The sequence below is a fragment of the Coregonus clupeaformis genome, chromosome 17 (assembly GCF_020615455.1).
Source record: "Coregonus clupeaformis isolate EN_2021a chromosome 17, ASM2061545v1, whole genome shotgun sequence".
Taxonomy (NCBI): Eukaryota; Metazoa; Chordata; class Actinopteri; order Salmoniformes; family Salmonidae; genus Coregonus; species Coregonus clupeaformis.
The window spans coordinates 35,852,603-35,866,401 of record NC_059208.1 but is presented as its reverse complement, the minus strand read 5'-3'; the positions used below and the strand labels follow the sequence as shown (position 1 = coordinate 35,866,401).

The 13,799-nt window shown below is 41.7% G+C and overlaps 2 protein-coding genes across 3 annotated transcripts in view; both read right to left on the bottom strand.

Moving 5' to 3' along the window:
• Nucleotides 1-5,597, bottom strand: part of LOC121586321 (regulation of nuclear pre-mRNA domain-containing protein 2) — a 76,625-nt gene extending 71,028 nt beyond the window's left edge. For both annotated transcript variants that reach the window (XR_006003928.2, XM_041902921.2), the window contains exon 1: nt 5,179-5,597. Coding sequence is in view for 1 of the 2 variants with exons in the window: in XM_041902921.2 (XP_041758855.2) it covers nt 5,179-5,371 (193 nt within the window). In the remaining variant the exon portion in view is untranslated. The remainder of the gene's footprint in view (nt 1-5,178) is intronic.
• A 4,901-nt stretch (nt 5,598-10,498) lies between these two features.
• Nucleotides 10,499-13,228, bottom strand: LOC121586319. The gene is made up of 5 exons (XM_041902920.2): nt 12,972-13,228; nt 11,736-12,109; nt 11,469-11,623; nt 11,192-11,336; nt 10,499-11,072 (listed from the first exon to the last, which is right to left on the bottom strand). Exons 2-5 carry the CDS (start codon nt 12,105-12,107, stop codon nt 10,647-10,649), a joined length of 1,098 nt encoding a protein of 365 aa, XP_041758854.1. The 5' UTR covers nt 12,108-12,109; nt 12,972-13,228; the 3' UTR covers nt 10,499-10,646.
• Nucleotides 13,229-13,799: the final 571 nt, after the last annotated feature.

Sequence of the window (13,799 nt, the reverse complement as noted above, 5' to 3'; positions counted from 1 at the left end):
TCTGACGCTGCAAACACAGGGCCTGCCGCCTGACTGAATATTCAATCATTTAATTTGAGTGATACTTGAATACAGTGCATGTGTAGTGTACTTCTGAGCATGAATATACAGTGGGGGAAAAAAGTATTTAGTCAGCCACCAATTGTGCAAGTTCTCCCACTTAAAAAGATGAGAGAGGCCTGTAATTTTCATCATAGGTACACGTCAACTATGACAGACAAAATGAGGGAAAAAAATCCAGAAAATCACATTGTAGGATTTTTAATGAATTTATTTGCAAAATATGGTGGAAAATAAGTATTTGGTCAATAACAAAAGTTTCTCAATACTTTGTTATATACCCTTTGTTGGCAATGACACAGGTCAAACGTTTTCTGTAAGTCTTCACAAGGTTTTCACACACTGTTGCTGGTATTTTGGCCCATTCCTCCATGCAGATCTCCTCTAGAGCAGTGATGTTTTGGGGCTGTCGCTGGGCAACACAGACTTTCAACTCCCTCCAAAGATTTTCTATGGGGTTGAGATCTGGAGACTGGCTAGGCCACTCCAAGACCTTGAAATGCTTCTTACGAAGCCACTCCTTCGTTGCCCGGGCGGTCTGTTTGGGATCATTGTCATGCTGAAAGTCCCAGCCACATTTCATCTTCAATGCCCTTGCTGATGGATGGAGGTTTTCACTCAAAATCTCATGATACATGGCCCCATTCATTCTTTCCTTTACACGGATCAGTCGTCCTGGTCCCTTTGCAGAAAAACAGCCCCAAAGCATGATGTTTCCACCCCCATGCTTCACAGTAGGTATGGTGTTCTTTGGATGCAACTCAGCATTCTTTGTCCTCCAAACACGACGAGTTGAGTTTTTACCAAAAAGTTATATTTGGGTTTCATCTGACCATATGACATTCTCCCAATCCTCTTCTGGATCATCCAAATGCACTCTAGCAAACTTCAGACGGGCCTGGACATGTACTGGCTTAAGCAGGGGGACACGTCTTGCACTGCAGGATTTGAGTCCCTGGCGGCGTAGTGTGTTACTGATGGTAGGCTTTGTTACTTTGGTCCCAGCTCTCTGCAGGTCATTCACTAGGTCCCCCCGTGTGGTTCTGGGATTTTTGCTCACCGTTCTTGTGATCATTTTGACCCCACGGGTGAGATCTTGCGTGGAGCCCCAGATCGAGGGAGATTATCAGTGGTCTTGTATGTCTTCCATTTCCTAATAATTGCTCCCACAGTTGATTTCTTCAAACCAAGCTGCTTACCTATTGCAGATTCAGTCTTCCCAGCCTGGTGCAGGTCTACAATTTTGTTTCTGGTGTCCTTTGACAGCTCTTTGGTCTTGGCCATAGTGGAGTTTGGAGTGTGACTGTTTGAGGTTGTGGACAGGTGTCTTTTATACTGTTAACAAGTTCAAACAGGTGCCATTAATACAGGTAACGGGTGGAGGACAGAGGAGCATCTTAAAGAAGAAGTTACAGGGCTGTGAGAGCCAGAAATCTTGCTTCTTTGTAGGTGACCAAATACTTATTTTCCACCATAATTTGCAAATAAATTCATTAAAAATCCTACAATGTGATTTTCTGGATAATTTTTTCTCAATTTGTCTGTCATAGTTGACGTGTACCTATGATGAAAATTACAGGCCTCTCATCTTTTTAAGTGGGAGAACTTGCACAATTGGTGGCTGACTAAATACTTTTTTCCCCCCACTGTAAGTCATAAAAACATTGACAGAGGTACGGTAATGTGGACAAATATAAAGCATAATGACCCAATCCATCCATTGGATCCTTCACAACCACAACCAACATGTTTCAATATTATGAGGTGTGTAATTGTTTTTTCCCCCCAGGCTTTCACAAGTAGTACTTTCTCTACTCTCACTCCCCCCTCTCTCTCACCACAATCACTGCATTTCCCACTCATGGAAAATTACCTTAAAAAGGGGTAATCTGCAGTTGTTACATCCATTTTGAGACTCATAAATTCATTATATGTAGGCCTACCCATTGATTCTTGAATAATATAACCTATAAATGCTTCATGAGCTTAGTTCAACTGTCATACCCCATTAGAACCCAATATATAAGCTTCAATGTTTATAAATGTAAACAAACACTATACATCTTCAAAACATGGATGAAACTATCATTTTGAAATCATGGATGGTTAGTCCTTGCATCCATAGCTTTGTCTATGAATTTGAGAGTGGTTACATTTCTCCATCCCCATCTCTCAGCTTTTTACCAAAACATAGGTGTGGAGATTGCTTTGTTACTGTTTCAACTGCTCATTGGCCCTTTAAAGACTAAAACATGAGCAGCATCAAACAGTAATTTACAGTTAGGCATACTTTAGTAGTACTACAACAATCACATACAGTTTCTAAAACACAGCACATATTGACAATATCAATATGGACTACCAAAGCTCATTAACAAAAAATTCAGAGGAAAGCATATAGAGTACCACAGTATGAGTCATAATACCTAACCGCCGTTAAACCTCATCGAAGAAGAAGTCATAATACCCATAAAACCTAGCGGTTAAACAGGAAAATGGTTCCAATCGTTTTTTCACCATTAATTTTTCCCATAGGGATTTTAGAAACATTTCAAATGAAGGCTATGTTTCGTGTAGGCTTAACCTGTCGTGACGTTTTGATAACCATGTACATTTCTCTAGGACAAGGTGACTTTTATCAATATATTCGCCTGTATTTGAAAAAATTCAAAGCTAATTAGCTGCTAATGTGGCTATCATAAAGAACTCCAAATGCCATGATGATCTGGACAAGACTGCCGAATCGAGGCAAAGGTAAGAATCTCTGGATTAACTATCTAATGTTAGCTAAATGTAGTAATGAATAAGTTGGCTAAATTTCTTTAAATGTACCTGTTAACAAAGGTGCCAGCTTGAGATGATGTGCAGGAGCTTGCAGGGATTTGTAGTTTTGCATTATGTCTACTTTGATGATAATTAGCATTTTCGAATCTGAGAGTAAATAGAGCAGAATATATTGATAAAAGTAACCTTGTCTGAGAGATTTACATGGTTATTAAAACGTTACGCCAGGGTAAGCCTACACGAAACACAGCCCTTATTTTAAGTGTTTCTAAAATCCCCTATGGGAAAAATTAATGGTGGAAAAAACGATTTGAACCATTTCCCTGTTTGACCGCTAGGCTTTAAGGGTATTATGATCATCTACATCTACGTCATTTAGCAGACGCTCTTATTTACATTTACATTTACATTTTAGTCATTTAGCAGACGCTCTTATCCAGAGCGACTTACAGTTAGTGAATTCATATATATATATTTTTTTATACTGGCCCCCCGTGGGAATCGAACCCACAACCCTGGCGTTGCAAACGCCATGCTCTATCAACTGAGCTACATCCCTGCCGGCCATTCCCTCCCCTACCCTGGACGACGCTGGGCCAATTGTGCGCCGCCCATGAGTCTCCCGGTCGCGGCCGGCTGCGACAGAGCCTGGATTCGAACCAGGATCTCTAGTGGCACAGTTAGCACTGCGATGCAGTGCCTTAGACCACTGCGCCACTATCTTATCCAGAGCGACTTACAGGAGCAATTAGGGTTAAGTGCCTTGCTTAAGGGCACATCGACAGATTTTTCACCTAGTCGGCTCGGGGATTAGAACCAGCGACCTTTCGGTTACTGGCACAACGCTCTTAACCACTAAGCTATGATACCGCCACTGTGGGGCTCTATAGCAGCAGATCATCTTTCAGTTTCTGGGAGAACACAATACATTCAGGAATCTTCAATTATCAGCAATAATAATTGCCAGTATCATACACAAGCATTATACACTTCCTATAGGCTTACAAGTGGCGCAGCGGTCTAAGGCACTGCAATCTCAGTGCATGAGGCGTCACTTTAGACCCCCTGGTTCGATTCCAGGCTGTATCACAACCGGCCATGATTGGGTCCCATAGGGCGGCGCACAATTGGCCCAGCGTCGTCCGGGTTTGGCCGGTGTAGGCCGTCATTGTAAATAAGAATTTGTTCTTAACTGACTTGCCTAGTTAAATAAAGGTACAAATAAAATAAACAACTGAAGCTCCCCAAAATGAGAGGTAATTTCCTGAGGTTAGCCTACTCATGTCTGCTCCTCACACATTCCTATTTTTAGTGTGTAATAACTACTATGTAGTTACCGGTAAGTAACAATAAGATAAATAACTTTAACTAGTGTTTGACTTGTTACGTTACCACTTAGCCTAGCTACATGTTTACAAAAGTTACTAACTAGTTAGCCATTTCTCGAGCTAGTTAACATGTATCTTGATTATCTTACTGTTTTGGACACATCTACTAAGTCAAACTGATTATGTGATTCTAATTTCATCCCATCCAGATCAATAAGACCAGAATAAGGTAGTTTCCCGAGTGGCGCAGTGGTCTAAGGCACTGCATCGCAGTGCTAGCTGTGCCACTAGAGATCCTGGTTCGAATCCAGGCTCTGTCATAGCCGTCCGCGACCGGGAGACCCATGGGGTGGTGCACAATTGGCCCAGGGTAGGGGAGGGAATGGCCGGCAGGGATGTAGCTCAGTTGGTAGAGCATGGCGTTTGCAACGCCAGGGTTGTGGGTTCGATTCCCACGGGGGGCCAGTATGAAAAAAATAAAAAAAATAATGTATGCACTCACTAACTGTAAGTCGCTCTGGATAAGACTAAATTTAGCAGGGTGTTAAACCAAGGATGGTAATGGCTTCAAGGAACGTGCTAGTCTGAACAGGAAAACCTGTTCCAGAGTGGAACTCTGTTATAGCTAACAGCTTTGCACTAACGTGCGGAGACATTTGTTAGTTAGATGTCAACAGCTAGTAGTGATAGCATTGTCTTGCTGGGACTCGAAGTCCTAACTATCAAGGCAGCATTTAGCTAGCTTGCTAACAAGTACTCCGTTTTGCGTTAACTAACGTTATCAAACAAACTAGCTTTTGTTTCACATGACATCTTGTGCACCAATGTCACGAACACACACCTGTTACTCTTGCTAACTATATAGTTTTAACAATCGCTAACCATAGCTGCATACGTTAACATAAGTAGCTAGCAAACAGGTCTCTAGCTAAAGTTGGCTAAGTTAGCAAGCCAAGGCAACGAGCGCTCAGCTAGCCAGGCAAACCAGCTAACATTAGCAACTCACATTTCCTCAACCATTTCATCCAGTAACGCACGATAAGACTGTGGTATTTCTTGTTCTCGATGCACCAATTTGATAGTCCTTGAATTGATTCCATTGTGTTCGACACTCCTTGAAACCGTCGGTCCAAAGTTGACTCTAGGGCCGCAGGCGAACCACGACTGTGGCCGCTTGACGCGCCAGATCCTGCAGCCATTTTCCAGGCCTTGCACTGCCAAGGTAGCTGGTTCTTGCGTGTCGCACGTTGTGATCAACCTAGTCAAGAGTGCACTTGTGCCGTATGGTGCCGCGCTGGCTGTACACATTAGTAAGTTGCTATTGTTTTAACAGTACATTCAGTTATTACTGTATTTGCTAACGATTATGTATATTATGTCCTTGGTTTTATTTAAACAATTTCAGCAACAAAGGAATGTATTGTGTTTCTGTCTTATTATAGAGTTGGTTGGTCGTTACTAGAAAAGTCATTCAAAACGGACGATTTAATGTGAATGTAGCGCCACTCTGTGGCTAAATAGCAACAGCTCAGCATGGCCTAGCACTTCATCTTCATTGAGGTTTAACGGCATTTGGCATCCAATAAATGTTGCATTACCGCCACCTACTAGACTGGAGTACAACTCCCTTACACTTTGCTTGAAAAAATAAATAAATAAACAAATACCCTACCATCTAACGCTACACTCACAAAAAATAAACAATAACACCACCCTACTCCACTATTTAAATCTATTTAGTCCTACCTCAGGCCAACAACCTGAAATAATGGGACAACACCACCTAACACACCCTGTAACTCTTCTGATGTCAAGTCTCGCACAACCAAATACCTCTCTGCAGCTGCCACCACAACCTCAGTTTTCTGCGACTTACGTTCCATCCCTGCAGTACAGTTGATAACCATTGCTATAAATGCTAAAAATCCAATCTTACTGAAACATATATCACTTATTGGCCTATCCCTCTGTACTGGTACAGATTTACTGCTCACACCACTCTTCTCATAATCCCTCCCCCTTGACCCATCTTCCTCTACTTTCTTCACTGCCTCAGCATATGACAACTTCTGCACTACTCTAATCCTGGAAACCTCAACCTGCCTCTCTCGCACGGGACATTTCTGATCCCCAGCCCCATGGGCACCCCTACAATTAACACATACCACTACTTTCCCCAATGCTACACATTCCTTTGTCTCATGCCCTTCTGCACACTTCTCACACCTAGGAACCTCCCTCCTACACACTGTTGCCACATGCCCATAAACTTGACACCTGTAACAACGTAATGTATTTGGCACAAAAGCTCGTACAGGATAACTTATTAGTATCCTATCCTATATATAAAGTATCCTAACATCACTTTGTCAGGCAAAGACTCAACTATCAAAACTCAAAAGAACAGACAATGACTCTTCTGTTTCACCACTCACGCCACCCTGTCTGCGTCGCACCAAACGATGAGCATCACAAACACCGGGAATCTTCCCCTTCAGTTGGTCAACTTTCACATTTACTGCTACCCCAGTAATCACTCCTTTCAATGGCACCCTTTTCTTGATCGCAAAACAATTCACATCTCTTGCCCCCATTCGTTTAACACGGAGCGCCTGCTCCCTCTGACCAGCAGAAACATAAACAATTATCACAAGACCACTTCTGGTTACCCTCACTGATTCCACAGCACCCAACTCTGTTTTCACCCACCCTGAAACCACAAATGGATCAGCCAAAAGGCAAGGGTCCACTTTTTCCAAAAACTTCACTCCTACTGTCCTAGACTCATCTTTATCCTGACTCTCGGTGCAAGCCTCGGGCTCTGAGAACTTCACCACACCTACCACCTCCGATACTTCGCACTCATTCACTTTCATTTCTCCTCCTGTCTTCAGCTCACTCTGTTTATACTTTCTACCATTCTTCTTTAACAAACCATCTCCCTTTTTTCTGCCATTTTTAACCGACTCAAGCTCACCGTCTTCCTCCCTGTCTCTCTTAGACCTCCTCTGCCTCTCTTTTTCCCTCCATATTCCAAGTAACCATCTCCTTATGATAATACTGCCATACATCTTGATCTTGCCTTCTCAAGGGACACCATTTAACCAGCTGTCACAATCTCCGTACAATCAGCCGGCCTCATGGCCTGTCACTATAACCATGCTGTAACTAAAACCGTACACAGGTCTTTTCTCTTTTTTTTTTTGCTAAACTCTTGCGTCCTCTCTCCTCTAATCTCACCTCTTTTTGAAAAAGGTCAACGGTATTCAAGGAGAGGTGGCAAGGAGAGGGAACATGGACGAAAATGCTTAGGCTAGGAATGGAGCTAGGAAGGGAAAGGAGGAAAGGAAAAGGAGCTAGTATAGGTAATAGTATCCATTTTTAGTGAATGGCCACTTTTAGTGACAGGCCATACTATAGGACTACAGCTGGATACTTAAGCAATAAGGACCGAGGGGGTGTGGTATATGGCCAACATACTATAGCACGGCTAAGGGCTGTTATTAGGCACGACGCAATGCGAAGTGCCTGGATACAGCCCTTAGCCATGGTATAATGGCCATATACCACAAACCCCCAAGGTGCCTTATTGCTATTATCAACTGGTTACCAACATAATTAGAACAGTAGAAATACATGTTCTGTCATACTCTTGGTATACCACAGCTTTCAGCCAATCAGCATTCAGGGCTCCAACCAGGTGGTTTATAATATAGATTTGCTCTGGCTTTAAAGGGCCTATCCACAGTTGAAACAATATATACAGTGGTTGTATACATTTACAATGTTTACAAACATTGGAGTAAAACAAGCTTATATTTTAGATTCCGATGGGGTGTGACAATTGAACTAAGCTCATGGGGCATTTAAAAGTTATATTGTTCAAGAATCAATGGGGTATACATAATTAATTTATCAATCCAAAAAGAAAATGTAGCATCTGCAGATTGCCCCTTTAATCCATTGTTAGGATGAGTACAGGTGGCTGACATCATCCTCTGAAAAAAGTAGGACAAGTACAGGTGACTGACAGCTTGACACCAGTCACCTGTACTCATCCTAACAATGGAATAAAGCTTGAGCAAATAAGAAATTAATCTCTGCCTTATTTGTTGAGTGCGCCAACTAATTTCTGCCTCAAATTACCAGTAGTCCCTTTGGAAGTTTTTCTTGGTAAGCCATTCTGTTGGATTTTTGTCATTGTTGTCGAGCATCCCTTCTTTCTTGCTGTAGCCTGGAGGCCTACCTGAACTCTCATGTAGCATGGCCACAGTCAATTCAATCACTTCAGATGTTCAGGGAAACAATTTGAATTTATGTGGCAGATGTCAAGTTCTGATGAACCAAAACGTTACTTTGTTTTAGCAAAAAGGTACAATTTATCAAAAACAATTTAGGTCTCAAACAATTATATATAAAATATGAAGCACAAGTACATTGTGTGTAACCAAAACACAATTATATTATGCCCAACCCAAAAATGTGATTGAGGGTATTGAGTTAAAGGTAGGAAGAGAGGAGGCAAAGGAAATTGATTGAATAAAGGAAGACAACATAAAACAGCGAAGTATCCTTCTCAGCCCAACCATTTGTCCTCTTTTGATAAAAGAGAACATGTGCAAAACATAGGCCAGGCCCTCCATACACCAAAAACATCACATGAAATTGCAATATTTCCTCAAGGGAAATATCGAAATAAACAACTTCACAACAGGCTGATGTTTGAACAACTTTTAGGAAGGGTTGTGCATTGTCTCAACACAGTTACCTGTATTTACTACTGCAGTGATCGCTCTATTGTCCTCGACCTGGGCCTTTCCTTGGCATGGTTAAGAACAATAACACATACTACCAGTATGGTAATCACCCCCAAGCCATAAGACTGCTACATAGTCAATTAATGGCACCCAAATTATCTGCACTGACTATCTTGCACTGACCCTACGCACACTCACTAGAGTATATATACAAACACACACACACTGCATTGACACTCCCAGTCAAAACCCCACGCACATTCACAAAATGTTGATTTGATTTTGATCATGTGATGTTTCGATTGTCCTGTATTAGGCTTAACTGTTGTTTAAGAAATACAATCTTAAAGTCGGTAGATCAAATCATTACCCAGCTATTCTTTGTTTCCTGCCTACTCCCATCTAGGTAGTTACAACTCAAGAGAGACTCTCTGAAAGTAGCCAGGGATAAAGAGTCATTCAACATGAATGATATTTGCTAAGCAAAAACATTGTGGTTCAAATACCCAATGGCCTAATGAAAGGTTTTATGTATTTTCTCCCAATCCAATAGAAACACTCCTAGAAGATTCAAAATTATTTGTGTTTTGCGTCATCACAATAGTAACATTTATCAATAAGGTACAATTTCCGTTGTTATCGAATGTAAAATACTCATGTGCACAACAGTTTTGCCAATGACGTAATCCTCCAAATGTTTTTCTTTTCACACCATAGAAAACCTGACATCAAATGTATCAAAAAATAAAGGATGATAAATATATTCTATCAAAGAAATCATGTTAGAAAGCATTAAGCCAATTAATATGTAATCCCTGGCTCTAGTCTGCATCCAGGTTTTTCAAGCAGACCCTTTCGAACAGACCTATTTTATGAGTAATACCTTAAATCTAACAGTTATGTCTCCTCTCGTAGTTCTTAGTGGTTGCTGTCATTACAGTTGTATGCTACTGGGGTAGTTAGTATTCACTGAGGTGGATTTAGTCAATAGTTACATTCAACTGTGGCTAACAGACTCTGCAGATTGTGTAATAAAAGCAATGGTTTTGTTGCCACTTGTTGGCAGAGGTTTAGTGCCAGTTGTATGGCATGGTTTACAATCAATCAGGTGGTATAGAAAGCCTTATACCTTCAGCTGCCTTTTTCACGGTCCCCTGTGCTGCATCAGCTAAAGGATTAACAGGTTATTGTAATGTTTTTCATTGTATTGTCCATTGTAGTGTTTTAAGCTTTACTACTATTGATAACTTTATCATAACTAACTGAGTTGATGTTGTGGTCCTTTGTAGCTCAGCTGGTAGAGCACGGCGCTTGTAACGCCAAGGTAGTGGGTTCGATCCCTGGGACCACCCATACACAAATGTATGCACGCATGACTGTAAATCGCATTGGATAAAAGCGTCTGCTAAATGGCATATTATTATTATGTTAGGTTAAAAGGTATTCCATAAATCTTGAGCGATGTTCTTTTCTTTTATATTTCTGCATAGTGTATTTCATGTGATTGTATGTCTATTTTTGTTGAAAATCTTCATTCATATCAGTAATCAGTATAAAAAAAGAACAAATTTGAAAAATGAAACCACTGCTTTATCACATCAACCATAAAAAAATATTCCCAAGTACATTTCGGTTTTAAAAAAAATAAATCACTCTCCAACACAGACAAAAGTGGACGAAAGATGGTCAAAAGGTGCAATGACTTCAGAGTTCAGTTTTATGTCCTCCACGCCGGCTCTTGTTTAATAGACCTCCGTAATGTGGGGATAGACTGACTCCTCCTTTGGGTTTCCACTGATGTAATATCTGTCTCTATCTTCACTGTGCCAGGCCCGCTGTGGCACCTCCGTGGCTGATGTCCATGGAGGGAGAGCTGATGTGAGTGAAAGACCAGGAGGGTGGAGGAGACACGGCTGTCTTGTGTGGCTGGGCTACCACATGCAGAGCAAGGTGAAATGTCAAGCCTCTTATTTCCCTTTCTTCTCCTGCTGACAGTCAGACATGACGGGTTATAGGTATCTGTGCTCAAAGGGCTAGAGTTTCGTGAGGTCATTTCCTGGTAGTTGTCCTCGCACTGCAGGCGCTTGCAGCTGGGTGGGGCGGCATTGGGGAAGTCAGAGTCCAACCAGCTAAGCTTGCGCTTCTGATGGAGCAAGAGTGAAGAAAAACAAATGAGATACAAGTCTTACTTATAGACTGCTGTGAGAATCATTATGACAATGATATATTAAACAGCGATAACTAGAGCAGTAAGAGACCCACCTTGACTGGCATGCACAGCTGATTTTGGTGCCATCGTGGAGGAAGACTGGGTGTGGGGTTCTGGGTGGCAGCGACAGGGGTCACATGGGGGAACCACATCTTCAGCATCATCTCTACCTGCAGGAGGGTGCGGAGGAATTTTTTTCTGTGGAAAGAGAGGAGTACTGTCATTAATAATATTTTACAACATTAAGCATTTAAAGTAAATTTGTAACTACACCATAAATTACTGTTTGCTTGATTACTTGCTATACACAAGATGGTTTGGTTTGCTTACCCCATGTCAGGTTTCTGAAGAATACCCAGGATCCTCTGGAGTCTGTCGATGGCAACGCTCGACTGGAAACTGCTAAGACCTCTCTCAAATCTCCCCGTCTTGAGTCCATTCAGAAGCTCCAACAGGGGTCTGATAAACCTTTGCAGCTCTGAACACTAGGAGAGAAAAGGGAAACAGAAAACATTAATATCCACTGTCTGATAATGTTCCTGGAATGCGAGAATCATTAACTCAGTATATTCAAATCAGTCAAACAACAAAACTCACTTTCTGAGCGAAGGCCAAGTCTCCTTGCGTGGTCTCCTCTGTGCTTTCCTCTGTGCTTCCCTTTGTGCTTAACGTAGCACTGCCAGGGGAAGCCACCATGGATGGGTAGGTGGTGGTGTGGGGAAAGCATTCCGCTTTTGCACTCCCAGCCATGGACCAGTGTAACCTAGGGGCTGCCTTGCCACCCCTGGCCAGGGAGAAGGGTACTGAGCAGTTCTTGCCACCCCCTGAGCTATCTCCCTCACTTTCGGAGGTGAAGATATCAATGTCTGCCTCGTCCTCTGTCACGTCGCTCTCACTGAGGAGGAAGCTGGGGGTGGAGGAGCGGGAGTCGTAGGTTGGCCATTTGGTAGACATGCTCAACAAATGCATCCCTAGAGAAAGAGAGAGAGAAGTCAGTCACAAGGAATATCAGCAATATCTCAGTAACTGATGTAGAGATAATGGTGACCTAGGCATTAGAACAAGTGCTGCATGTAGTAAAAACACTTTAACACAATGACAGGCATTTCTATATCACAATTTAAATAAAAACTATTAATAAAAAACAATAACAATGCAAATTCAGGGTTTTCACATCATGTGCCAGAAAACTAGTAGGTGTGTCCCCTAATAAATATTCAAGGAATGCTGTTAGTCACTGATGTTGGTACAAACTCCACCAGCTGTTGTTTTGTTATCCATGTGAACATGTGCTGTGTGGGGGTGTGACGCACACGGTCCTGTGGCGTTTGACTGTATGGCTCTAGGATTTTATGTCAGCTATTAGTTACATTTCAAACATCTGATCTGACCATTTTAACATCAAACTAATTGACTATCCTGAAACAAAATGACAGCGGCTGCATTATACACTACATTGTTTCACGCATTATAATGTTGTGAATGTTCATTGAATGCTTCTCATAAACTCCCTATGAGTTTACTTCAATTTGAGTCTATACTGTATGAAACGCTTACATTATATATATATATACACAACATACATAGACAACTGTAACGACATTAACTGATTCCAGGTCGGTTTGAGGCGTTAGCCAAGATGGAAAGGAAAGGTGATCCTGAACCAGCGCATACTTAAAGCACAACCAATAATGATGAGACTTTTTGCTTAAATATTGTAACCAACAGCGCACGTTTGAAAGTTCAAAGCTAGTTAAAATAGAACTGGGAAACAAATATGTATAGAAAAACATAAGTTACAGTAGGCTATAGCCTACGATATATATATCTTACCTTTCAGTATGAAGCCGATGCGAAGACAATTCAATAAAACAGTCAAATGGATAACTAGTTTACTAACTAGTTGAATAACTGCTATTCCTTCTCCAATTGCAATTGTAAGAAGATCTTATTTTAAAAAACTAATGATAAACACTGATGTTGATGGCGCGCTATAGTTTTACGAGTCCTCTGTTCTCAACGTCTCAGTACTGTTTCCTCCTTTCCCTCGTTTTAGAGTCCGTTTACCTTTCAAAGTCCTCAGTACAGCGAGGGGCAACATGTGAATCGCTACCATGCGCTACACGTGCTGAACTGCGTGCTCGGCCGTGGTTGGTTAGCACATGGTACAAAGCGCTCTCATTGGTTGAGAATATAACCACTCAGTGACTCTATAAATACTGATTGGCCAGTAACTGTTACTCGTCATGCCTCTCTCACTGCACGTGTGAGACGTGTGGAGGGCTGTGGCTGTATACTACAGTAGTCAACAAGCGAAAACACGAGGCAGTAACCACACGGGTTAAACAGTGTGGCATTCTCCTAATGAAGGACTGACTAGTCACTAGAAGGTGCTAACGGTTTCGGACCACATGTGGAGAACACCGGACAACAACTGATGTCATCAACTAGGATCAGCTTGACGCACCAGAGCTATATGTATACTGGGACAATTCATAATTGGATTATGGTAGAGTTCTAGGCTGATGACCAACTACTAGACAGTAAATACAATTTTGTTCTAGTGGGGTAAGCATGCATATTCTGCATTTGTCCAAAACTGCCATGCATGTATTGCTCCCCAAAATGTATCATTTAGTGCAACTTTGTTAATTAGTGTAG